Raw genomic sequence first — 27,793 nt, 5'->3', positions numbered from 1 at the left:
AGAATACCCCTGACACTTCCAAGTTTTTACAAGATGGCTTAGAACAGTAGAATCTCATAAACAATGGCTAACTTCACCAGGCTGAAGGTCACTGCCTCATCAGTATTTCTCTGCTGAGCATGACCCACAGAATAGCAGAAGTCTTAAAACCATTTTAATCCCCAAACACTATCACTACTGCACTCAGGGCATTTAAATCACACTGCCCTGCATTAGTAACACCAAACATTATACCTAGTCTTAAAGATTTACCACATCTTCCCCTAACAAAATGCCTTTTTTTTTTTTTAAACATTATAAGAGAACTGTGCATCAAAACAACTGCAAAATACACAATCATCCATTTGGCTTGGTTTTAAAATAAAAATAGCATCAGTCATCTATTTGTTAACTCCATCTCTTGTGTTGTGCTCCTTTCCCCTCCCCTGTCACTTAGGAAACTATACTAGACCAGGCAGTTTAATTGTAGCACTGAGGTAGCATATTTTAATTGAACAGAATAATAGGTTTGCTACTGTGCCTCCTCTCCTTTAAAGCACAAAAAAAAAAAATCCCCACAGTTTTTCAACTTCTTTGGAGAAGACAGGCGTATAGTTCATTTCCAACAGCCACTCCATTTTGAATTCAAAGCACAAAACATCTCTGAATGGTAGATACATTATACCAGCTAGAATGAATAAGAGCATATACAAGAAAAAGGAACTATGTCAGTTTTACTAGACCTATGGTTACATTTCAGCTCTATGGCACCTATTGTTCCCTATTATGAAATGTATCTTTACAGTCTCTGAAATTTGATTTCAAAGACTAGGATCCTGAAAAAGGGCAGCTGTGCTTCAGTTCTTCTACATGATTTTCACACTATCTGCAGAAAGGTGAAATAATTGCAACAAAACCAAAAGAAATCAAATGGACCTGATATAAAAGTCAATAGGAATTAGCAACATAAGTATATTAAAAGAATTGAAGTTAAGGCAAAAGATATAACATGCCTGAATGACTGAGAGCACTTTCCATTCACTTAAAAGTTAGAGCTGGGATAGCCTTAAAAAAAAAAAAAAAAATCCCTGCAAGAGTAGAAGCTTAGTTTCCTAACAAATTGAGAATAATAATCTCAGCTTTGCCCTTCTAGCTAAAAGCTTTAAAAGAAAAAGCTGAAGTCAGGCTGTACACAAGACTGCAGCCTTAATACCCAGGCTGATTACTGAAGTAACTCTTGCAGGCGTCTGTATATTTAGGGGTGAATAGTAAACAGTGACCCCAAAGAACGGTAGTCATTTTCTACTCTGTATGCCATGCTGGTACATACAGCCGTGTTAAACTCAGTTGCACAGTACACAATCCTTACCCAGCCCAGGGCTGGATCTTTGAATCCCCCCTCTCCATCTTTCATGCAGCAAAGCAAAAATTTTACTGCGGTTAAAACCCCTTGAGTCAGCTGCACACATAAGGTAAATTGGCTTTTAACACCTTGGAAGGCAGATTGAGAATGTAACTGAGCTGACTGCTAAATAAACCCTCAGGAAAACACCTAAACAGCTGAGGATAACTGCATAAATTATAATGACCAATTCAAGCTGTTTATTGAGACTTTAATGATAATCTTTCAAGTAATCCAATATGCACTCCAACACCTGTTATCAAAAATTTAAGGCTTTTATGAACACCCTCTTACATACAAATGGAGTATTAAACAGAAGGAACTTGTTTACAGTAAATACAAACATCTGAAAAATCTCTGAAACCTGTTTATACAAATACTAATAAATTCTTTAATATTTTGTACAACTAGAAGGTGCACAGATTGGCATTCAAGCGGTCAATGCTGGCAAACATCTGTCAGACAATAACATGATTTACTTGGAAAACAATATAGTTTAAAATGCCATAAATTAAAAAATAAGTTAGTTCACATTTTTTCCCCCAGCTTTTATGTACATCTTAGTCTTTATTGAGATCGTGTAGCCTTCTTCAGAAGCTCGAGGTCTTTCCGTCGGCTTTTGTTTGCTCTGGCACAGCCATACTCTTCCAGTTGTAAAGGGATATACTTTTCTATTTGAACGAGCCCATGCCCAGCAGGACCGGTAAACAGCTTAACCCAGGACGGCTTAAAGTTTCCTCTGAAGCCCAGAAAGGCCAAGCTTCCTGTGACAAAGACAGCTCAGTGTTACTGAACCAGCCAAGCCCGTCCAAGCACAACACAGGACAAGTTGGGAAGGAAGCGACAAGCTCCTCAGAAATTCTTCCCCCACATTACTCAGGACACTCATCTACTCCCAGCTCCACGTGCACCTCACAAGGAAACAGTGATTTGCAATTTCCTTCTTCAATATTTGGTATTAAGCGCTCTGAAATCTTAATTTGAAAACACAGCTATTGGGACAGCTATAAAACCTGCTTTCTCAGACAGGACTTGTGTCAGGGCCCGTTCAGGACATGTGCTACCCCTTGTGGCCTATAAAGTGATCATCCCTCAAAATAATGACAGCTTCCCATCTCCATCTTCAAATTTTGTTAGAACAGGAAATACTAGCCTGGCACCGGAGACTGTTTAAAAATAAATTTGCTGGGTGAGGCACAAAACACAGGCTTTGGGAAAAAAGCCTGGGGCTCTGTTTCTGTAATCCACAGGCACAAAGAACTGCTAGTAACTTCTCTGCTTGCAACAAGCTTCAGACAATGCTCTTCGGGGCAACAGAAACGGTTTTCTGCCCATCTGCTGAAGGGGTGCCCATCCTCCCCCCTCTCAACGAGGGCTGAAACACAGCAGCCCACACCAGTGCAAACTGGCAACCATCCTCCGCCAGCTGCATCCTCTTCACACACCCCATGAGAAACCCACCACGCCAACACAAACACACAGACCAAGGCGGTGTCAAAGAAATGTGCAAAATTTCCACCAACCGTTACTCTGAAGATAAGGCGGTTTGGCTGTCCCCAGGGACATTAAGGCGTCTGATAAATTATTAGGAATTGCTACATCACCTCTCGTGCTCAGTAGAACGATAGACCTGCAGCAGAAACAGTGCAGAGACAGCAGCTGTTATAAACAAGTTTTCTTAATATTCAGCTACAAGATTATACAGCTAGCTGGCCTCATAGTCCACTTCCTTAAGAGTACTCACGCCATGTCATTTCATGACATGGAAACAAAAAAAAAATGAAGTTTAAATATTAATCAAAAATTAGAATATTAAAATTTTGATTTTTCTGACACTAACTTTTCAATCTGTCTTTAATGATAAGTTTTCTCCCTAGATAAGGAGAGAGCTGTATGATACCTTGTCACATAGTTCTTCTCAGTGTCCTTCAGTGACCTTATTAAACAAAAAGTTATTTTTGCTTTAAGCAAAGAAGTGTTATTACATGATGTTCTGTTAAAAAAAAATAAATCTTTTTAAGGTGAAAGACAAGCAACAGTGGAAAATTGTACATGTTCAAAATTTGAGTTGCTTTGTCTTCTCAAATAAGGTTAAATTGTCTGTGAAAATGCTCCTATGTTTCTCCTTCCCCCTCAACTTAATGCATGTTTGCCCACTTTCAGTGCTCCTGCATAGATTTCATTATTCAAATCTTCATTAGAGAGCAGAGCTACAGCTTACAGGACATACTGGAAATAAGTGCTCATTACATGTACCTTTGTGGAATTCCAGATTTTAAATATCCGTCTACACGCTTAATGTCTACTCCAGAAAATAATTTGTTTCCCGACACTGTGCCAATGCAGGCATCAACTACAACAATAAGTATACCATTATCCTTGAAGGAAAACATAGTGTCATTGACCTGAATGGGAGGAGAAAAAGAGAAATGAACTTTTTCTTTCTTTCTTAAAGTTAATATGAATTCAACAGCGATTCTACCGTACTAAGCGTTAATCTTCAACTAGTTTAGACACAGTGGTGCACTAATTTCCTTACAAATACTTGCTTCTCCCTCGCACCTCTTAATTCTTCTCCTTGAGGGGAGGCTTTCAGTGGGACTTCTGAAATTGCACGGGAGCCTTCAGTTCCTGGCTTCTACAGGGAGATCATATGTTTCAGGTGACTTACCATCTGCCTCAGTCATTGCTCCTGCTTTGGGAAGCTAAAATTCAGATACTGCACCACCTGGACTTCTTGGCAATAGTACAGTTAATCTGCCCCTGAAGCAGCACACTTTCTTCCTACAGAGTGCTCTTACTGCTTTGGATACGGCACGCACGTTCCCGTGGAAGTCCACAGCTGCTACAGTCATGCTGCTCATGTGCCATTCGTCTGTCTAGGTAACTCAAGGGTTTTACTACAACCAAGCTAACACACTGACGTTGCAGAATGTAAACCATGTACAGACGCAAAGCTTTGTGGCGTGAGGATGCCTGCAAATGCTATTACAGCATCACGTGCAAGTCTCCTTCAGCACCCAAATAGAAAAGGTGATGTAAACTACTTGATACGTTTATCACATCACTGGCTTATCAGGACTGCATCAGAATAAATACAGAAATCTCTATGGATTCTTTTGTAAATGCCATTTTGAAGAAGTTTAGCAAAGCTTATTGGCTTGCATAACTCATCCCATTAACTCACCAATCTGTCAGCACAAAAATGGATTTAACTAACAGGTTGTTTGTGTTTGGTTGGGTTTTTTTTTTGTCCAAAAGCAGCCATTAATAAATGTACATCCATCCAGGTTTCAACATGAATCTCAAAGTTTTTAACTCTCCCTTATTGGTACAAATTTTCTCTCCAGCAGGAAACAATTTGAATATGAAACAAAGCTTCGGAGCCTCATTTTCTGCAGTTAAAACATCAGCTTTTTGAATGCTTGGTTTTTAAACTAAGAACTGACACTTTCCGTTCAGTGAAGAAAAGTGAGCAGCATTATGTAGAGCTGTACAACTGCTGTAATATAAACTGCTAAAAAGAATGACAGTTAGAAGAAAACCATGGAGAATACTTACAGAAATAAATGCTTGCTGACCTCTGCCTAACTCTTTACCAGATGAGTTAATCTGCACAAGGAGGTAGTTTTTGTGAGGATCACTGGTGAACACCATCTGGATATCAAACAAAACACATTAAGTACACTGATCCATGTATCTTCAACACTTTACCATGCCAGACAATTTACAACAGGCCACCCGTGCTCCAAAGCAAATGCATCCATTTGTCAGTGGCATTATTTATGGTACTAGCAATGCCAATAAATATCATGCTGTATAGTGTAACCCACTTTATTCCTTACTTTCAGTATGTTTCTTAGCTTGTACAGCTAAAATGGATAATGCAATTTCAAGTTCATGCTAACAGGCAAAGAACAGAGAAGGCTGACCAATACCATATAGATCTCTGCAGCAAAGCTACTCTACATGGAGTACAGACAACGCTGTTGTACAAGACACCAGATCTACCTATGTCCCTTCTCAGTAGCACTCAGTGAGAGGTGAAACAATATTTTTCAAATAACAAAAGCTGAAACCTTTGCGCTACGAGGGACTCCCCGCCTTCTAGCGTACAGGACATTAACAACGTGACCATCACAAGCTGGTAGGTGCAGTATTCTGTGCTGCAAGACTGAAATTCTGCCTTGAAGTGAGTAAACAGAAACACCAACTATACAGTTCATGAAAGTTTTTGCTTATTTTATCTCACCTGAGTTGTGCCACATTTTGTACATGGTACAGTAGTTTTTACTGGCATCCGCTTTATGACAGTTGGTCCTTGATAGTACTTTGGGTAAGCTTTTGCCATGCAGTTACTGATTCCTTTTGCTGAATCTTTGGTCACAATCTTGATCCTTTCACATCCCTGAGATGAGCAATAACTGTGACCATCCCTATTATATTTGGCTTGAAGAAATAAAAACAGTAATCTACACAAAAGGGGGAAAAAGAATACAGATCAATTGCTGGAAAGATAGCTATTTATGTTAAACCTAAACAGCTGTATTTCATGATTTTCAGAAGCAGAGAAACTAGAGTATTCACTTCACCATTGTTCAACCTTTTTCAAAATATTTACAGTTTATTAGAGTTAGGAAGTCTCTACTGATATATCTGAAATCCCCAACAATTAAAGGAGATATGCATTCATAAAGATATGCTTTGAAAAGAACCGCCTCTCCTCAAATCAGTGACTTGGAGGAAACAAAAACCAAACCGCACAACACAAATGTTTTCTTTGATCACAGATCTTTGCAGATACCCAGCAGTAACTGTTTGGGTATTCCGCTTCACCCACCAGCACTGGACAATGTAATTGTACTGTTGCAAATGCCTGGAAATGCAATTTAGGGGGTACCAGTCATTAACGTTCATAGTACACAAAGACTGGTAATTCTCCTATTATACATTTGACCGTTAGCTCTCAGACAAAAGAAATGTAAATGTCTTTTCAAAAGCTACATTCCTCTGCATATTTACTACAGAGAGACAAAGTAGCAGATAAGGGAACAAAATAAATAAGAGAACAAATTATAAATTAAAGATCAACATGCAGCCTTCCAGTACCCAAAGGGGGCCTACAGGAAAGATGGGGAGGGACTCTTTATCAGGGAGTGTAATGATATGACAAGGGGTAATGGTTTTAAACTGAAAGCGGGGAGATTTAGGTTAGATATTAGGAAGAAATTCGTTATTGTGAGGGTGGTGAGGCACTGGAACAGGTTGCCCAGGGAAGTTGGGGATGCCCCATCCCTGGAATTGTTCAAGGCCAGGCTGGATGGGGCTTTGAGCAGCCTGGTCTAGTGGGAGGTGTCCCTGCCCATGGCAGGGGGGGTGGAACTAGATGATCTTTAAGGTCCCTTCCAACCTGAACCATCCTGTGATTCTATGTAAGACTTATTTTATTAAAAGTTGATGATATCTTTAAAACTTTCAGAAGGGTCTCAGTGGCCTCTGTCCGAAGTACGTTTGAAAGAGAAGTACTTTCAAGAAGGCTGAAAACAGATTAGGATTTTCAAAAATAACCTTCTTAAAGTATACTTGGAACAGAAAACTTCTTGGAAATTTGTAGAATTTTCAGTTTAACAAGGCAGCACATGTTTTCTTTGAAAACTTAGAAGTTCCTTCCTGAAAGACACTGCTCTGGCAACACACCACATACCACATTTTCCCCAGGCGCAAGGTAAGAAATATCTGTAGTGACTCTGGTGCTCTTGAAAAAGTATTGGAACGATAACCACTGTATTTTGGAGATTCAAAGTCACATAAAATATTCTTTCAAATAGGCTTTGGGCTCCTTTGCAACAACTTTCCTCTTATGCGGATGCCTCAATCAGTTGTTTTTAAGATTATCAAACTGGACATTTTAAGGTTAAACAACATCTTCCAATAGGGTCAAGTTACAAAGTTACCCAGTACTGTTGTCGAAGTAAAACTTCTTGTCTGATCGATTCTTTTCAAGCTCCATCATTGAAGATACAGGCGTGTAGCGCTCTACCTTGCTTGACAGAGCAGATGACCGCCTTTGAAAGGCTTCCAAAACTATAAAAAAATCTGTATTTGGTTGATAACAAAGACCAACACGAATCCAGTCATTCCTGAAAACAAAGTAAAATGCATGATTCACTGTAGGAACAGTTTAGATGACAATACGCAGCAAACAGATCACTCAAAAACCAAGGAACAGGAACACAAAAATCACCCAAACTCTCAACTGGAAGATCTTTCTTTCCCTCTCTACACAAAGTGTTCAATTAAATGTTACAGTAATTTTGATACTCTCAGGATATATTTGATTTTATACATTAGACATCTGGCAACAAAAATCAAGTATGCTGAACTATTAAACTCCAACTCTGCTCTAGTTCACTATTTGCATGCTCTCTTCTCCAAAGGATTTTCCTTAAAGACACTGTACTGAACAACAGTTTAAGTTTAGGTGCAGGTCGATTGTTTAATCTCTTGCTTTTCACACTTCAGTATTCGTAATGATGAAAAAACCCAACCTAAAATCCAGTCTTACTGATGACTGCAAACTCACACATGCTAATTCTGCAGGACATTACTTCAGCATTGCCTTACGGATCAATGACATAAAAGAAAGTAAACATACTTGTTGAAGTTAATGAGATAAAGATAGGTGACGTTTGGAGCTTTTCCATTCCAATGTATTGTGTAGCCCTTTTGGAGCATCACTACAGGCTGGTATTGTTGAAAGATGGCTCTCTGATTAATACCTCGAAGAACCATGGGATTAGCTGGGTACTCATCTCGAACAATAGTCATGGAAAGATTCTGTCCATTCCAGGTTTGGACATAAACCTACAGGATATTAAGGAGGATAAAGAGGAAAGATTCGGACACCGTGCAAAAGGAAATGAAACAGTGAAGAATGATCAGTACATCATTAGTCAAAACGCTGCAATTTGATGTTCTGAGTTATGCCATACACAAATATGTCCTGAAGAAGAGCCCTATTTGAAAAACTTCTGTAGATTTTTTTCCATTTTACAGACAAAAAATGGGGAAGGAGGGAGAAAAAAAATAATATGTAGAATCAGCTATGGTACTTGGCCAAACTCACCTAGAATGGAAATCACACCTATATGAGATTTGTATTCAGAAGGTGGTATTTAACATCTCCATTTAAAAAAAAACCAAAAAACAAAAAAACAAACCCCTTGGAATCCACTCTGTGGAAAAAAAGACACACAAAACTCCAGTGGAAGAAAACACCTCCAATAAAAAAAAAAGTTTTAGCAGTTAGGGTTGCAACATGGAAGTCCTGGCATGCATACACGTTTGGTTTTACCTTGCAGCATCTAATACTGTACTCCCAGTTTGCATGCTGAAGGGAACACGATAAACACAACCAGCTGAAAAGTGTAATATGCATAAAAGTATTCTTGAAACATCAAAGCTTTTTTAAATACAAAGATAGGTAATTTTGTGGTTCTTACACTTCCCTTGCCCCCGCAAGTCTTTCATATTGTAGATTTGCCCCAAACAGAAAGCTACAAGAGTACTAGCCTGGGCATAGGTCCCACTGCAAACCACTCCACTCCATTCTGTAATATTAATGCATTTGGGGTGTTGAATCAAGTAGTTATCCATTCTGCCCACATAGGTATCCTTGTAGTCAGTCACTGAACCATCTAGATCATGGAATATTGAGTTCTTGTCACCATCCAGATCTCCTTCTTCAAACCAGGGACCAGGTTTTCCAAAGAAGACTTTCAAAGAAACCTAGCAACAACAATTAAAATATTTATTCTTTCCCCCCAGACGAAGCACAGATTAACACTTGTACATCTGCAGAGACACAGAAATTTGTCAAGGTTGATTAAAAACCTTACGGCAAGGACAGTGGCATCTGGCAAAACAGACAGGTTGATTTTTAGTAATAGGCTCAGGCCAGGTCTTGCTTTTTAACAGTGTTAATATTTGCAGCTGAAAACTCATTACTAACGATATGCAAAACCTTACAAAAGTCTCCTTTCAGCTTTACCATTAGCCATGAAAAAGATCATTATTACAACATATCTCCTATGTCTCCCTTGGTATTATTTTTTGCTCAGGAGACAAAGGATACACCTTGGGTGACTTCCAACACAGGGAGAAACTCTGTAGTAGGGATGTATGGAAAAGATGACCTAGGACCCCTGCATCTTGATTTTAAATACAGCAAGAAGAAAAGAAAGTAGTTTCCAAGAATAAAAGAAAACTTGTAATAAACTTACATTCGGACCAAACTTCACAAGAGAAATGTTGTTTTTTGGTGTCATCTGCCATGGATTTTTCATCAAGAATCCAACTGCACTGGTAAATCTGTCTGGAGTTGTCACAAAGCTTTTGAATGTGCACTTGGTAAGGTGAATAGGTCCATCATAAATTTGAAAGCCTCTGATTGGAAATGTCCTGTTAATGCAAGCAAATATTTATAGCATCCTGTAACAAAACCCATGATAACCCTGAATCTGTGTAACAAATACATTTCTTCACAAAGGAATCAAGAAAGCAACATTAAGAGAATGACTTGCAGATTAGATCTTATTAAAGGAAATCTTTTTTCTGCACTTACCTAATGAGTCAAAAAATCCCCTGTTTATTTGATTTTTCCTGTTAGAAGAGCTATCTCTGTACATTTGCAAATGTGTCCCTTTCCCAACAGGTGAAATACAGCATGAGAATAATACCACCTGCTCTTTGATCAATGATGGCAACTGGGAGAAGTGCCCATAGACTGGAGGAAAGCAACTGTCACTTCTAACTTCGAGGCAGAACACCCAGGGAACTGCAGGCTGGAAAGCCTCAGCTCCATCCCCAGGAAGGTGACGGAGCAGCTAATCTTGGAAACCCTTTCAAGGCACATGAAGGACAAGAAAGTCATCAGGAGTTACCAGCATGGATTCACTAATGAAAAGTCATACTTGACCAACTTGATAAACTTCTGTGATGAAATGATTGGTCTGGTAGCTAAGGGGAGAGGAGTGGACATGGTCTACCTAAACTTCAGTAGTTTTTGACATTGTGTCCCATAAGATCCTCATGAAGTATGGGCTGGATGAGAGGATAGTGGGGTGGATTGGAAACTAGCTGAATGATTGGGCCCGGAGGGTGGTGGCATGAAGTCTACTTGAGGGCAGTGGTACAGCCCCAAGGGTCAATACTGGCTCCAATCTTGTACAACATTTTCATTAGTGATCTGGATGATAGGGATGAACGTAGTCTCAGCAAGTTTGTAGAGAGGACAAATGTGTGAGGAGCAGCTGATACACCAGAGGGTCATACTGCCATTCAGACAGACCTCAACAGGCTGGAAAAATGGGAAGATGGGAACCTCATGAAGTTCAACGTGGGGAAGTGCAAAGTCCTGCACCTAGGGAGGAACAACCCTATGCGCCAATGAGAAGGACCCACAGGTCCTGGTGGAAACCAATTTGACGACCATAAGCCAATGTGCCCTTGCCGCAAGAGGTAAATGATATCCTGGGCTGCACTGGGAGAAGTCTTGCCAACAGATGGAGGAAGGTGACCCTTCCCATCTATTCAGCACTGGTGAAGCCACAACTAGAGTGCTTGTCCCTTGTACAAAACAGACATGGAGCTATGGGACACAGTCCAACAAAGGGCCTGTCCTGGCTTGAGTGACACAGGACTAATCTCTCTTCTAATGCTAGGGAAAATTGCACATTTAGAAGACGCTAGTGACTGAATTTGTGAAAATATTTACTTTATAGCCAGCTATGGTGAGTGGGTTTTGAGGTCTCAGTGTTTTTGAGTTGGCGAGGTGCAGGAACGAGAAAGAGCGAGAAGGAGCGAGACCCTGTCATTTGACCCAGGCTGGCCAAGAGGATTATTTCATACCATGAATGTCATATTCAATATAAATTAGAAAGTTTGCTGCGAAGCTCTCGCTCTTCCTTGATGGCGGCAATCCTGAGAACTTCCTGCCCCGGTTGCCAGACCCCTGAGCCCTTCCCTTCCTCCCAAAGCTGCAGTGCTCGCAGTGTCCCACGTTTGCTGTCTGCTGCGGGGAATGCACAGCTTCCCACTGATATAATTGGCCAAGTATCATCCTTGTATATTTTATATTGGTATCTATATAAATATTGTTTTTTTAGTATTATTAACGTTAATTATTTAGTCTTATTCTATTAAATCTGTTTATATTTCAACTCTCAGGTTTCCATGTTTTTCCCCTGATTCCCCTTCCTGGGTAGGAAAGGATTCATCAGCTGAAAGAGTAGTTGTCTGAACGACAATAAATTGTTGTTGGTTCCTCAAACCATAACAGGGCCACAAAGATTATTAAGCAACTGGAAACACTGGGAAACCTCAGACTGTTCAGCCTGGAGCAGAGAAGGCTCAGGTGGGAATCTCTGAAGGGAGGGTGCAAAGATGATGGAGCCAGGCTCTTTCCAGTGGTGCCCAGTGATAGGACAAGAGGCAATGGGCACAAGCTGAAGAACAGGAGGTTCATCCTGAACATAAGGAGAAATTTTTTCACTGTGAGGGTGACTGAGCACTGGCACAGGTTACCCACGGAGGTTATAGAGTCTCCATCCTTGGGGATATTGTAAAGACACCTGAACGTGGTCCTGGACAACCACCTCTAGGTGGACCTGCTTGAGCAGGGGAGTTGGACACGATGACCTCCAGAGGTCCCTTCCAACTTCAACTATTCTGTGATTCTGCTCAACTGGACTGAATACCTTATATATCATCACCACATTAACTTCTTTTCACTAAATGGCTAAGCAGCAAAAATCCAGGGTGGCCTAGGCCTACCTCACCCTTCTTTTCTATTCTCTGGCGAGGGTAGGACTTGCACTATGTTAAACAAGCATCACAGCAAGCCAGAGAGAAGAGACAAGGATCACGGTCACAGACTGGGATTTTTCACGGACAGACTGTAGTTTCTAATCCTAAACCGACCCTTGGAATCCTTTCACCTGAAAGCTTTTCCTTTCTCTCTTCCCAGCCCAAATGTTGTTTCATTAAGTAGGTTAACTTAAATCACTCAGGAAGAGTGACCTGTGGCAGCATCAGCTGGAAACTGACTCAGCAGAAAGGTGAGAGTGACACAGCTACACACAAATTGTTAAAAAGAAAAAGACAGGATCACCTTCAATAGGTTCCTACTCTCCCAGGACTCAAGCAAGAAGGGTGTTTGCATCTGGTACAGAGAACATTTCTCATGTAATTTCTACTTGCTTCACTCATAACATACTTACCGATTTCTAGGCAGAGTGCGCGTCTTGTTGTCTATTCCTCCAGTTCCCGCGTATTTGTTTCGGCCACCTGGAAACCCATAATTCTTGCTTTCACCTATGAACAGTGACTCAGATACCTCCTGGCTGGCACCTTCATCATTTGGGAAGCTCCCATCACTATCAAAGCAATGTCAGAGACAAGCTTTTAGCCAAGACTCTTACTTTTACATCTATAACAGTCCTACTTCTTCTTCTATTTCTTACAGTCCTACTACTTCTTCTGTAACAGTCCTACTTCTGTCCTGCTTTTACTTCTGTAATAGTCCTCCTAAAGCAGAGCAGTCTAGACTTCATTTACAATACACAGAACAATACATTCAGTCATAAACAGTATTACAGGCTAAGTGTTTGAAATGCTAGCAGAGCGCTAAGCATTACATTTTCTATCTCCCCTTTGTAGTGCAGCACTCCTCCTTTCACAACAGCCCACTTTTGCAATCCTAGAACCAGACTGTCATAACCTAAATGGCAGCAGTTTTGGCTTACTACTGGAGTTACTCAATTCTTTTTTATTAGAAAGGGACTCTGCCCCCTCTAAATGCTCATCCCCTTTCTTTTTCTTTACTCACTTTCAACTGTTCAAGAGGAAAGTCAAAACTGCCTAAGGAATCATGCAGTACGAAAAATACCTGGATAGACATAACCCTTCTGGTGAAGAGGTAGCAAACTGTTGTGTAAACCAGGTATAGGTTGAATTAAAGTGCAAGCTTTGGCAATTGTGTCAGTTTACAGCCTTTATAACATCATCCGCATCACTGGAAATAGAATCGGGCCTTATGAAAGTATACCTATTAATTTTAGTAGACAGATGTATAGCTTCTAAGATTCTAGACAGGAAAAAACATAAGTGATTAATATTAAGTACTCACCTAGCAAACGTCAAACCTATTCCATTGTCTGCAAACCTAAAAGAAAGTTAAAAGCTTTAGTCATGCTTTCTGGATTATCCTACAGTAAGCTCCTGTAAGCTACACCTACCTACTACCATGCCCTGAAGAAAACCTGAATTTTTCTATTCACAGAGTTTAGAATCACCACAGACTTAATAACTCTCATAGAAACGCTGCTGTTTAAAAAAAAAAAAATCAAATAATTTTCTATATATTCTAAGTAGGAACACGAGAGTTTCAGGGAAACCATAGATGCCTCATAAATTTACTGTGTCTACCAACTTTTAGACTTCTTTTTATTACACATTTTCTTTTTGCTGTTTAATGTAGATTGTCATCTAATCACATATAATCTTGTTTCATTTAAAGCAGTGGGATGGTGTGAAACTGGTTCAAGATACTGGGAAGTTCGAGTTAAGCATCAGTCTTCTATTATAACCCTGTTGTAACGCGCTTTCATAAACAAAACTTCAGGGGAAACTTCTTAACAACATGCAGATGTTTGCTTCCAGATACCTACCCAGAGTTCTGAATGAGGATATCTCCTCCCCTGACCCAGGCCCCATGATCGTTGTTTTTGAAAGAGATTAATCTGTCAATCAGGGCAGCAACTCGGGGCTTTTCAGGGTCTGCATCTTGATGAGGTCGAAACCTGGCATAGATAAAAACACAAACACCCAATATAAGAATGTAGTTTCTTTTACACATGCTGTATACGTTGGGCTGAGAAAGCCTGACAGGTAAACACTCACGCTCATCTGATGGGCAAAGTCCGCTCTGCTTCGCGTTTGGAATGACAGAAGCCAAAGCCAGGGACAGGTCTAGCGCTCTATTCTAAAAAAAGTGTCTTTGGGGTATAATGAAGCGAGAACTTAAAACTTCCATTTTCCAATAACTCTCACGGGACTTTGCTCAATCTCCCCAAGTTTCTTTAGCTGCACCTAACTTTCTTTTATCTCCTTGCTTTTTCTTTTTGCCCTCCCCAGAGTAGTCGCTCCCACTTCTATTGCAGCATTAACGTGAAAGTTTGATGGAGGGAATTAAAGCTCCTTGGAAGCATACACAGGGCTGACATATGCTACACAAAATAAAAGCTGAAGGTTTGTCTAACTGCTCCTTCAAAACTTTCAAACTCTTCTGATGTTGAGGAGTGCTCCTTCTTTGAGCACACCTGAGATATTTTTCTGTTCCAACCGAGACACTCTGCATTGCCACCAAGATGGTCTATTATGGTAAGTTATGGCTGGAAACTGTTTTAGCAACAGGAAGAAAGAGCCTGATTAAAGACTGGTGGAAGCTTTCACTTGATTATTCCCAAGATCCCAGAGAAAAAGTAATACATTTTAAAAAATTACAAAAATACATTTTCAGCAGGTAAAGACATATATGCCCCTTATCCTGATCACCTTGTGCTTTGGATCTGCCCTGTCCGCCCCAGGGGAGAATGGGTGAATGTTTGTTTTTGACAGTCTCAGGCTCCTCAATTAACATTTAAACCCCTCCAGTTTTGTTACATGCACAATGCTTAGTGGCCTCGTGTAGTTACAGAGTGCCTCAATACTTCCTTGGCTGATGTGAAATGTGAAACCCATCTCATGCACTGAGTTTCTCACATCCTCTGTCAACGCCCTGTCAACACCCTACAGACTCTTACCGGGCATTTTGCCCCTCATATGTCCCTCTTGACTACCTGTTATGACTGAGGTAATCCACAAGGGTTGTACGGGTTTGCCGTCAAAACTTCGAACTAGCAAGTTCATTTCCAAATCATGAAGTATTGAGTATCACCAAAATTAGGAACTTCACTCTCTGCAACTATCACTTAGCTATCCTCATTCTAAACACAGGTCAACCAGAAATAAAGATAATCTTATGAAATACATTTTCAGTCCTAATGCTTAGTTATCACAGTGAAACACTGACAGATACAGTTATCCAATATTGTCACTTGGCCACTATCTCAGGCTATTTTATTTGAAGTTCAGGACAAGACTAACCAGGCGCGGTATAACCTGGAGTTTTCCTAGACTCTCCATTATTTTCTCTCACTCTGTAAACTGAAGAAAACATGGTTGATTGTACTCTCTCTCTAAATAGTGTTCAGTAAAACTACCACTGATCTATTATAGGAAGCATTCAGCAGTACAAAAGGCATATTGATGTATTCCTTGGCTCTATTAAGCCTTTTTCTCACGATTATTTAAAACTGAGTCATAAATCAGAAGAGCCGATTTTAAAATAAGACTTTACTTTTAACAGCAATTCCAGAAACCACTTTAAACATGATAGGAGAGCATGTTTAAAAACAGTAACTTCTAAGAGCATGAAAACTACCCTGCGCAAGGGCTCAGAAGAAACAGCCACCTCCCTTAAAGGCACACCATGCTCTGTTGTTCCCAAAACAGATGAACAAATAAGGGAAAAGAATATATATGAACTTATTGTTTGGTTGTTATTTAGAACTAGTTAAATATTTTATAAATAAACTGTAACATTAATAAACTGTAACATTAATAAACTGTAACATTAATAAACTGTAACATTAATAAACTGTAACATTAATAAACTGTAACATTAATGAGCAATGGTTAACTAATATTTTATAAATAAATTTTAAATAATTATGTTGTTTTAAAAATGTTTTTCCCTCATGTGAATGTAAGACCAATCTCAGAATTTTGCCACTTTTCACTCACTTGAAGGACAATATCCTTTACCTTGCATTGTTGTCCAGACAAAGATATTCTCTGGGATCATCAACGCTAGCATTAGTTGTTTTAACACCCTTATCAATGAACAAACCAGCCTGAAACAAGCAAGGAAAGAAAATTCATAATACCCAGAACTAAAAATCACGTAAACATTAGATTTTTAAAATTTAAACTTTACATTGCATTCAATACATGTATTTTCCAATACATGTACTCTTTGGTCTTTCAGTTTGGCCTTAATTGACATTGTCAAAGGAAAAAACAGCATCTGTCTATGCTAATTTGGCAGAGGAAAAGAATAGCCTGGGACTAAAAAAAAAAAAGTAATGGAAAAATCAATAAAGTTAATTTCAGATTTCTTTCACAACATCTATTTGAGGTTTTACACTTATTTCCAGATGCTGTTCTGGAAAATATGGAAGTCAATCTTGTGGTGAATTCAAAATACTGTCACAAATGGGGAAAAAAAAAAAAAAAACCACAACACTGTGAAAAATACTTTGTATTTCACTTTAAAACTAAACTACCTTCACCACTGAAGCTGGTTTTTGCTCAACCAATCATCAACTTGAAACTTAATAATCCAGCATGAAATAATTTACTTGAGAAAACAGAAGTAGAAGGAAGCATTTGTGTTGTTTAACCTGAATTACATACACAAATACCTGCAGCTCCTTTCACCTCTGATCCAAATTATGATTACAACTGAGTGCTCCTACACAAGAAGATCCTCAGACCTGCTAGTGGAGTTTGCTCTTTTAACACGGAATTTTAGAACATGAACTGATACTCTTGTTTAAAGATAATATGAGCCACACAGCTGAAACACTTTTTTTCTTTACAATGCACTTTTGTATGCAGTATGTTTTAATTCCAATCTGAACAAATGCCTTGCAGTCCCAAACACACCATTAACACAACTGTTATAAAACAGTGCATCATTTCTTGGTATCCCAGACACCCAACTGTCAAATAACATCAATTTCACTTGGTAAAAAAAAAAAAAAAAAGCAATAGTGATCCTGATCTTTATTAGGTAAGCTTCAAACACAAATATTTAATGCTAGGTGGCTTTGTAATTGTCATTACATTTTTATACATATATGTACACACACAGAGCAGCTAGATTCCAAATGAAGTCATTAATGTAGGGACTGTAACTTCACTTAGCCGAATGTGGAAGAGATACTAAAGTCACATTAATAAAACAATACTGAATGCCTGTATCTACACGGAGAACCCTCTAACTCTTGCTGATGAGTGGGCTCCTGAAGGTGACCTGGAAGCTCAATCTCTAGTCAGAGACTGCTACCATGTGCAAACACCTGAGTTCCTGTAAATTAGCAACTCAGGAAAACAAGTCACAGCTATTCCAGGAAGCTATTAGATGAAGAACAACCGTAATAAAATTTGATGCTGCAAGGGTCAGCTTTCGTCAGAGTGGAAAACAATGCGGTCAGTAAGGGTGTAGCATCCAAAATGCTACTTCTGAGAAAGTGTGTTTCATTAGACGTATTAGTTGATTTTAGTTGTTTGTCCCTTACAAGCACATTATACACAGTGATTACTTGAATTGTGGCAAGAAACCATACACATGCCGATTATACACCGTTCTACAACACCTAGATAGAATCATGCAGTTCAAACACAGCATGAATCCACCACCTAACCAGCCTGAAATGTAAACAGACAAGTCCTAACATAGAATAGTTACAATCCTTGAATTTTTTTTAATGAGATAGTACATTACCTTAAAATTAGAATGAACCCGGTTGTTATAGAAGATTCCTAGGGGTGTAAGCTCTGATTTGGTTTCAATGGCTAAACTATGAGAATCTCCTGTAGCAACCCTGTGGAACAAATACCATATTCCAGCATCCTGCAAGTAAGCAGAGAATGACATTACTTATAAGTGAGTCTGATACTGCTACCACCGCTGATGCGTCTAAATCACAAAATCAGCATACACTAAGTTGAACTTGGATATTTTAAGTAAGAAAGCAAGTAAGAACATAGCCCAAAACAACTGTGCACAATAGAATATGTTTTTCAAAATGAAGTCTCCAAATGAGAGACCAGCGAGAAAGCAGAAGTTTGCAAATAAGGCTATATTCTAGTGAATAATATGCACTTAAGAAGTGTATTGCTTCTCAGCAGAGCCATGTAATGCCACACATTTAAGATTCTCTTGTATTTCAAATCAGAAAAGTGACGGAGTTAATGTAATTTTTGCATTTCAGTTACATTTCATCACACACGCTTGATTTTCCTTTGTTTACTAGTAAATCATACCATTTACAGTAAAATACTCAAAACCACTCCTCTCCTCCTTACGGTTACAGTCTGACGAAGGTTTGTTCATCTCTGCTCCCATCAGAATTTAATGACACAGACAAAAAACCCACAAGAGCTTTCAGAAGAAGGGGAAAAAAAAAAAAAAATCACATCAAGAAGTCTGGCCAGTTCAGAGCACTGTGCCAATAACATGCAGTAATAATTTCAGCGTCTGTTCATTTTCTCCACTTCTTCAACATCCCTGGTCTTAAAGAAGCTGGATTTATCTGCTAAATGAGACCCATAAAAGTTCCCCTTTCAACCACATCGGGGTTCACAAGAGGTGGCATTGCAACAGCACCTGCATAGCAGATACCTCAAACATGAAAAATTTTGTCTGACCACACGCTCTGTGCCCATATAAAATAATAATAATAAAAAAGAATCATCACGTAAGGCACAGTAAAGCGTTAAACAGCAGCTAAAGAAACCCTGCATACTAAGTGTTCCACCTCATGAAAAATAGTCATCATCCTCATGTTCAAGAAATGTGGATAAAGAAATTCACTCTGACTTAAAGGATTTCACGCATTTCACTCTGAGGACGTACTAATTTTCCAAACAGTCCTGGAAATTCTGCTTCTCAGTAACATATTCCCATCCGTAATGATGACACACTTTGACATTGCTGGTGATTAACAATTCCAAAGCAAATGTGGTTGTTCCATTAATAAAAATGCCAAAATGTTACTTCACATATAATTAAATGCAGCTCTGTGCTTGGCAGACTCAAGCAATTTTTATCCAAAACACTTCCTGATGCTTGGAAAAAAGTTTAATAAACTTAAAAGCTCCTGAAGCACTTGCAAGCATTCAGAAAAATGAAAAAGGTTTTTTTCCAACCCTCTCTCTCATATACAACTCAAACAAAAGAAACATCTATTGCCGAAACACCCTTACAATAGGCTTCATTGTGTAATGAAGGAGCTGGGTGGGGCAATGGAATTATTTTATTTGCTTGTGAATTGTTATATTTTATATACCAGCAAAAGCTCTATAGTGCAGATTTTGTTATCAACACAGTTGAAGTATTCCGTTTCTGAAACAACATAAGCTGTAGTCCCTTTATACCAATATGCTTAGATCCATGCATAGGAGGTATATCAGAGTGGCAAGCTTCGTAACATAGACAAATGTTACTCCGACCAGGCACATTCTGGTAATAGAAGTTAAAATTTACTGTGATACTCTACAGAGGCAGAAAAAACTTTGCTGGTTTTAAGCATCAGATCAAGAAAGCTATTTACTTTAACATAGCCTGCAATGACAAAACAAGGTAAAGGAATATTACACAAAGCAGGGTAAGTAGAAAGACACTGTGTTGGGAAGAGAAGAATCAGCTTGATTTGCTAAGTGTATCCAGATCCTTCCTAGTGGTAGTCAACCAGAAAAGTTTGTCCAAAAAAAAAAGAAAAACCAAACAAAAAAAGCCAGACCACACAAAAAGCAGAAAAAAATTTTCTAATTTTTTTTTTTATACTCTAGGTATTTCAAATCATTTAAATATTTTGAATTCTGTTCTATTAAAAGCAGTTTATTATGTACTCTGTGCCTAAGAAGAAACTGACACACGCTCATACTCTACTTCCTGCACTGGAGCCTTTGCAACAACAACCGTCTTCCCTGTGTTCCGTTCCCACCGATCTCTTCAGAAAAATCCACTCAAAACCACACACATCTCAGCCTCTCATTCAACGTAGAAGAGGCTTCAGCCCCCTCCTCCACAACACATACTGAGTAGTCCAGCTTTACTTTGCAAGCAGCCGTGACAAGAGATTTGCACCAACATAAGGTTCACAACAAGTAAAAACATTTATCAGTAGTCACTGCTGGGACAAGTGACTAATGACTGACAATAAAAGTGTTTTAGCTGTTTCTTACACAACGTACTTTTTTTTGTAGTCATTTCTCATTCCAATGACTACTGCTATGCAGAGAAATCTTGCAGAGCAGTCACACAGTAAACTCACAACAACCTACAGAAGCTACAGAAGCCTTAACATGAAATGCACTAGTTCTTTGGAAATAAAAGATTTGTTTCTATGTACACACATTGACACTATTGTCAGGTCTATTAACTACAAAGAGGAAGACATCTCTTCTGTTCCAGCCAGAAAAAAGATTTTTGGCATCTCTTAAATGCACACCTAGACAAACCCAGCACTTGTAATGCCAATATTCTGCCAAATATAAAAAGAACATATTCATATATAAAAATAAAAAAGTGTGTATTTTTAGCAGTGTAAATGCCAAATGCCAGTTTTAGAAATACCATTGCCATGAACAGTTTCTGTTGAATTACATCCATACGCCTTACCTGTGAACCTGCTGCTGCATTATTTATAAGATGATTGTTGGGATGAGAAATCCAGAATGTCGAAACCGCCCTGAAATATTATTCAGAAAGATGTTATGAAAAAATTCTAGCTCCTACAGAAATATCTCCCCTTTGTAACAAGCACATCAGAAAAAGTTAAACTGATGTCTGAAGTCACTACTTCACATATGAAATAAAATTCACAATCCCCCTCATTTAGCAGTCAAAAATGCTTCTTTTTTTAGTTCAATTCACGGTATTTTTTTTAATGTTGTTCAGATACTTCATGCAATGATAAACTTGTTAAAAAACAAGCTTCTCCAAGAGATTAGTAGTATGCAGAAAAAATAGTAGTGACAACTTGAGAATTGCATGCCTTTACACAGAAGATGCACCCTTAAAAGTCTGTTGAACAAGCATCGCAAAAACAAGAACCTTCCTACAAAACAACTTATTTTCTCTCTTCAATAAAAGACTAAATGCTAATTTTTATTTTTTTTAATACCACCACTATGTGAACTACATTTAAGGTGTCTGCATTCATTAAATTATACATAAAAATGTTCCCATCTTATGTGGTCAAGAGATTATCAGCAGTTTAACTGCTGCAGCTGGTTTGGTTTTACTTTTTCACCATGAAATACTCACATGCAGTCTGTGGCTGGCACTGGGACATAACTTCCATACACTTTATCCCTAATACCAATACACATGCTGCTGTTCCTATCCGTAGGAAGAAGAGTGCCTGGTTTCGTGACTAGCCCAAGGTTGTGGAAAAAAGTATTCCTCTGCTCAATGCCATCTTCTGTGAAGAAACAGTGACCTAGTGTGTCATAGCCAATGGTGTCCTTTATCTGCAGAAATAAGAGTTCATTATGTCAGTAGCAATAGCATTTACTGAGATTTATTTGACAAGTACCATTTAGTTTTACTGTCTTGGCACAGCTGCAGAGTGAAGCTTCAGTATCAGCAGTTCAGATGATTCAAGCACACAGTTTTATTTATCCCTTACAAACACACTACTATGTCTGGAGAGCTTAGCTGCCTGTAAGAATCTGAGAAAACAGAATGGCAAGAACTGTTAGAAGTAAGATACTGTTTGTACTTGTTCATTTGTTTGTTGCAATACAAAAACATTGTTGAGCATTAAGGTCAAAGAACGGAGAGGACTATTTTTTCCTCTAAAAGCTCTTTATAACGCAGTATGTTTTACTCTCCTTGCACCTACCAGCAAGCCATTAGTTCCATGAACAGTCACACATCTGGAAAAACAGTGATGAATGGAAAGACCTTCCAGGTATGTCTTAAAACTGTAACCTCCTTTTTCATCCACATCCCCACAAAGGTGAAAGTGAACAGGGTAACTCCCAATCTGCTGCTGGCCCATTTGCTTCAATTCCACATAGGAGAGATGAACAGATGTGAAATTCTTAAAAATCTAAAATATAATGAGAAGTCCAGAATGAATAGCCAACTATTTGCTTTTTAACCAACAGAAATGTAAGTTAATACATCATCCACACCAGATGTACAGAAGTTAGAGGTACACAGTTACCACAGGCCAACACAGCAAGAGTTAGAACAATCGTTACTGCCTTGTAAAAGAGTAACCTTCATAAAAGCTAAATCCCCATACGGCTAAACAAGTCAATTTTCACCAGACACATTGCCACACTTCACTGTTTGGTCTTTACCAGCTGGCACATTAAATATTCTTTATGTATAACCACATACTGTCCAAATAAACAGAAGCCATCCACACCAGGGCCTGTCTATACAGAAGCTGTACCAGCGTAGCCCACCTGGGACAGGCTTAGTTGAATAAAACCACAGAATAATACAGATTCAAAGGAACCTGTTGAGACACCTGGTCCAGTCACCCACTCAGCACAGGGTCAGCTTAAAGACAGCTGCTCAGTACATTGCCCAAGGAATACCTCCAGCCACAGAGATGCTCGTTTGATGTCAACTGGTTCTTCCCTTTAATTTTCCTGGTACCCAAGCAGAATTTGCCTTGTGGAAGCTTGGTCCCATTGCCTTTTGTCCTACCACTGCGCACCTCCAAGAATTGCTCTGGCCTCCCTGAACCCTCCCCAGTGCCTAAAGACAGCACCGAGATCCCTTCTCTCTGCCTTCCCCACACCAAACAAGCCTTGTTCTCTCAGCTGCTCCTCACCCATCATCACATAGACCCACACACTGGCTTCACCGGACATACCCCAGTGCGTTTACATCCTCTTTGCAACGGGAACCCAAAACTGGGCACAGTAGTCCAGAGGAACTTCATTGTTAAGGAAGATATGAAATTGCCTTTGAAATCATACAGCTTCAACAGTAACACTACCTAAACTAAAGTAAAATGGGGGCTGTACTAGTAACACAGGAAAGCAAAAGTATTTTCTTCCACCTAACCTGCTACAAAACCAGAAACCAAGTGCAACAGCTAAACTGCCAGGAGCTAAGCTGAGAAAAAACCCTTTTTTATTATTTCATTAACTTAGCTGTAGTGGGCATTTATCAACAATAACCATTTTCATAAGTACTTTGTACTCTGGGGAAGTAAGTAATACTGACTTTTTCCCCCCCTCTCCTCTAATTGCACTCCTAAGATTTATACACCTAAAATGCAGACGGATGGTCAAAGATAGGCATCCCTGAGATCTCCGACTCTTAACACTTAAAAGCACTAATGCGGTTGTATAACTTCGAACCAATGCCTCTCCTCACTGCCACTAAGCCTCCTTTATGCTATTGTCCCCGTGACCAGCAGAAAATCCAGGATGACCAAAACCCCTGAGGCCATTAACATTTGCTAATGTGCCTCGGCTCCCTCTGCTTGAGCAGCAAGATTATCATAAGCCGAAAATGCTTTTAGTGCTGAAGTCTGGGTTTGGCAGCTGAAACTCAGCTACTCTGAACCGTCTCCTGGGAACTGTTTAACAACTTTGATGACTCAAAATGTTTGTTTTCTGTTCTATCTTCCAGACATCCCAGGGGTCTGCTGTATTTGTGCTATTGTGGCAATCAAGGTCACTCTTTGCAAGATTCACAGCTTGCCATTACCTTCTTTCATTACATTATCTTAAACACAAAAGAGTGCTTTGAGCCCACCTACTTCGCCTTCACAAAACAAAAGCTGCCACACAGTGGGGAAACGGCATATTTTCTTTCCCACCATTATGTCCACCACTATAAAATTGAAATCTGCATCCAAATATATTAGAAAGAGAAATTCAAACTGTGACCAGCACAGAATGTGCACAAATGCATTTGCATTTAAAATAAAAGAACTCAAACTTCTCCAGCATCAGTGAAGAGCTGGTCACTGCTGCTCAATCCTTTCATCTAAAAACATGTGTAAATACAAGTTTAAATATTAGTTTCGAAATCACTACTGTGTCCCAGCTTTCTTTATGTTTATGGTAATACAAGAAATTAGAAGCAGTTTCCTTTACATAATCTTACTACTTTCAATTTTTTAAAAAAATTAAATAAAAAACCACCATGGTCCAACTCCGTTTCTTTCCTCTCCATGCCTCTCTACTGCCCAATTTCAGATGAGGCAGATCTCTAGGATTCAATGCTCAACACTTGGGGAAGGAGAAAGGCAGTGAAAGCAGGGAAGCCAGAAAAGGGAGATCAAACTTTATTCTGGTGTATTACAGGATACACGTGCATGGACGTCACTTATGAGGTTTAATCCCTGCCACACATTTCATGCATTGATATCCCTTCCTCCAATTCTGCAGACTAAGTCCTATTGAGTTAAACGTAATTTTGCAAAAGCTGAGAACGAAGTGACTTCTACACAGAGCAACTGTATGAATTGATATGAAGTTTTCAAATCCCTCCATGTTTAGCATTCATCTTTTTGCCCTCGGTATGCCTTTACATGACAGAAAGCTACTTTAAAATGTTTTCCAGACCTTGATATGTCCACCAAATGTATCGTAATTGAAGAACTGACACTCCTTTTCATGATAGCAGGTATTTTCTGTCTCCCCCTTGATTAAGATGTTCCTTGTAAGAACTCCGACTTCTGCCCTCATGTCCACTCCATCAATAATTTCTCCTACATGCGGAAACTGTGGATTTTCTGCCCAAAAACAGTTTTGAAGGAAAAGAAAAAAAAAAAAAAAAGAGTTGTCATTGATTAAAACCAAACCAAACTTATTTCATATAAGCAAGCTAATCGCACCAACAAACCCCCTGCATTTTAATACCTCAACGTGCTGCTCTCTCTTAGCTTTTCTGTGCTAAGGCACACAAAAAGCATAAAACCGTGAGATGACAAACATTAACCCAGCTAACCCCAAGCAAATTCCCCCCTTCCAGACTGCAGTTGACTCAATGATAGTTAAGCATGTTGCAAGATGACAAATCAAGTGCGGTACTCCATGTTTCCTTCCAGAACAAAGTGCCATCTACATATTTTTTATTTTAGTAAGACAACTAATCCTAAACAAATACCAACATTTTATTTGCAAGTGCATCTTAATCTCAGTCCAATAATTTGTGAACAGAACAGACCAAAAACAAAGAAAGTTTTAAATGAATCCAAGGTATCTAGAAAACCTTTAATGAAACACAAATGTAGATTGGCTTTAAAAGATGCTGGCTCCTAATCCATTCCAATGAAAAATTAAGAACTGAAAATACGGCCAAAACACCTTTAGAAAATGCTGTATTCAACCCTCTCTGAAAGAAAAGAGGAGTTGCTTTCCTACCTAAATTTGCTCTTTCTTAGACAGCTATTCTGAGGACACATAAACTATACAAACTGAGAAAATTATCTGGTCCTGTAAACTTAAAAAAAAAAAATTATGTGAGGTTTTTTAAAAAAAAGATTTCCCCCCCCGCCCTTGTTTTTTGTTGGGTTTTTTTTTTCCCATTTATTGATAGCCTGAATACAGACTGTCACTATCCCTTCAAAGCTTACAAATGGATACAAGCCTAAACTGGTCATGACCACAATACGAAGTAGAACCAAGAGTGGTATTAATTCTGTACCTGCCGTTGAGGATTTGAAAAGACAATAGATGTCTTTAAATGGGACTGCACTCCTCTCCTTGAAGGCTTACCTATTGTTTTTCTCTATATTTGACTAGTGTACATAAATCAAGTGAAGAAGGAGCAATTAGGCTTTCTGCAAAAGAATACTGTTTAGTTTTCTTACTACAAAGGTGCCAAAATAGCTAAAAACTTAGCAAAAAATACAAGAAATAATTTAAAAGTATGGTGAGCTCTTCAGCATGTTAAGTTTGCCATTCCATGAAAAATTCATTCTTTGAAGAACAAATATATAGGGTGATTTGGGGATTTTTTTAAACAGTATCTGTAACTATGACAAAAGAAACTCGATATTGGGGGCAAAAAAAACCAAGATGCCCAGAGAGGTGGTGGAAGCCCCATCCCTGGAAGTGTTCAAGGCCAGGCTGGATGGGGCTCTGAGCAACCTGGTCTAGTGGGAGGTGTCCCTGCCCATGGCAGGGGGTTGGAACTAGATGATCTTTAACATCCCTTCCAACCCTGACAATTCTATGATTCTGTGATTCTAAGATAGGCCAGTTCATCTGCTTTAACATCTTTTAAAGATATATATATAGTTCAGATAGCATTTATTTAAACAAAAAAAAAAGAAGCCAAGATTTTGGATTTTATGTCATACTTTGTATCTTGTTAAAAAAAAAAAATTCCTTTTTCATTTTTTAAATCCTTTAAAAGCAGCTGCTTTTTCACAGTACAAGAATTCCAAGATGAAATGGAATTTGCACATACACTGTTCAGTGGTGACAAAAACCTTCTTAAACTTCATACTACAACCTTCAAGCTAAGCTTGCTCTTTAAAATGCTGTGCCCAATAACACACAAAACGTGGGACACTTAAGACCAAAGCCCAGGAAGTGTCATGCCCAACGGCACTAAGCCAGCTCTGCGGCTTCACACACCCGGGTATTCTCCAACATATAACGTGAACTTAGAGACACTTTTTCCGTATCTTCACAATGCAGCAAAACCTGTATCCGACCCATACTAGCAAATGCTGTGGGATGCAAACTGCACCTACAGTCAGTCTTTTAAGGTATAGGAACAGGAAAGTTTGAGCGCATTCACAGCAAAACTTCTGAGAATGGAGAAAGAGAAGGGCAGAATGGTTCAAAGAAGAGGAAGTCGCACCGTACAGAGGTGAACGGGAGAAAACCAGACCCTGAAGAGTGCTGATCAGCTGCTGCAGAACAGTGTTAGTTAGTTTGTGCTAGAAACTGATACTGCAGCCCACCAGAAGGGAGAGAGAGGGGAAGCTCAGGACCTGAGGCTGGTGGGCCACCAGGGAGGAGGGCGCTGGCACAGATGGGGCACAGAGTGGCAGAAGGGAAACACAGACGCCAGCAGAGCAGGGCAGCTGGTCCCACGGGAGGCTCTCGTGAAGTCAAGCAGAATGACTCAGATAATAAAAAAGGAAACAGTCAACAACATGCGTGACCATTTTGCGTGCATCACGCCTAAAGGAAAAACAGTTTGCAACTACTCAGGGATATCCTGTGTGAGCAGAGGCTTGGAAGCGCCACATATTTCATATGCGTTTTGCTGGTAGGGGGTGGAGGGGAAAGTGAGGAAAAGGGAAGAAAAAAGTTCAAACATTGACATTTTCTTTTTTCTTCCCTCCCCCCCTCCTCCTTTTTTAATAACAACAGAAAAAATTATAATGATAGCACTTCAAAAGATGGAAAGGCGCTAAAGTCAAAGGAAATGGTAATCACCACAACAGCCATTTAAGCACATATAAAGAGAACTAGTGAAAAGGAGCCAGAAAGGAAAACAAGCATAATCTCCTTGGAAGA

General features: G+C 39.2%; 1 protein-coding gene across 2 annotated transcripts in view; it reads right to left on the bottom strand.

Moving 5' to 3' along the window:
• Window positions 1-294: 294 nt before the first annotated feature.
• CEMIP2 (cell migration inducing hyaluronidase 2) overlaps window positions 295-27,793 on the bottom strand; it is a 53,474-nt gene continuing 25,975 nt past the window's right edge. For both annotated transcript variants that reach the window (XM_054184771.1, XM_054184769.1), the window contains exons 7-24: window positions 24,878-25,047; window positions 22,180-22,389; window positions 21,600-21,805; window positions 20,952-21,021; window positions 18,051-18,179; window positions 16,307-16,395; window positions 14,110-14,241; window positions 13,569-13,604; window positions 12,661-12,816; window positions 9,664-9,841; window positions 8,954-9,169; window positions 8,037-8,245; window positions 7,336-7,521; window positions 5,634-5,853; window positions 4,943-5,038; window positions 3,638-3,786; window positions 2,905-3,011; window positions 295-2,145 (exon numbers count right to left, since the gene is read on the bottom strand). In XM_054184771.1, coding sequence (XP_054040746.1) covers window positions 1,949-2,145; window positions 2,905-3,011; window positions 3,638-3,786; window positions 4,943-5,038; window positions 5,634-5,853; window positions 7,336-7,521; window positions 8,037-8,245; window positions 8,954-9,169; window positions 9,664-9,841; window positions 12,661-12,816; window positions 13,569-13,604; window positions 14,110-14,241; window positions 16,307-16,395; window positions 18,051-18,179; window positions 20,952-21,021; window positions 21,600-21,805; window positions 22,180-22,389; window positions 24,878-25,047 — 2,756 coding nt within the window. In that variant the 3' untranslated portion in view covers window positions 295-1,948. The remainder of the gene's footprint in view (window positions 2,146-2,904; window positions 3,012-3,637; window positions 3,787-4,942; window positions 5,039-5,633; window positions 5,854-7,335; window positions 7,522-8,036; window positions 8,246-8,953; window positions 9,170-9,663; window positions 9,842-12,660; window positions 12,817-13,568; window positions 13,605-14,109; window positions 14,242-16,306; window positions 16,396-18,050; window positions 18,180-20,951; window positions 21,022-21,599; window positions 21,806-22,179; window positions 22,390-24,877; window positions 25,048-27,793) is intronic.

The sequence above is a fragment of the Rissa tridactyla genome, chromosome Z (assembly GCF_028500815.1).
Source record: "Rissa tridactyla isolate bRisTri1 chromosome Z, bRisTri1.patW.cur.20221130, whole genome shotgun sequence".
NCBI classification, from domain to species: domain Eukaryota; kingdom Metazoa; phylum Chordata; class Aves; order Charadriiformes; family Laridae; genus Rissa; species Rissa tridactyla.
The sequence above is the reverse complement of the archived record's forward strand: the minus strand, read 5'-3'. Positions and strand labels throughout refer to the sequence as shown.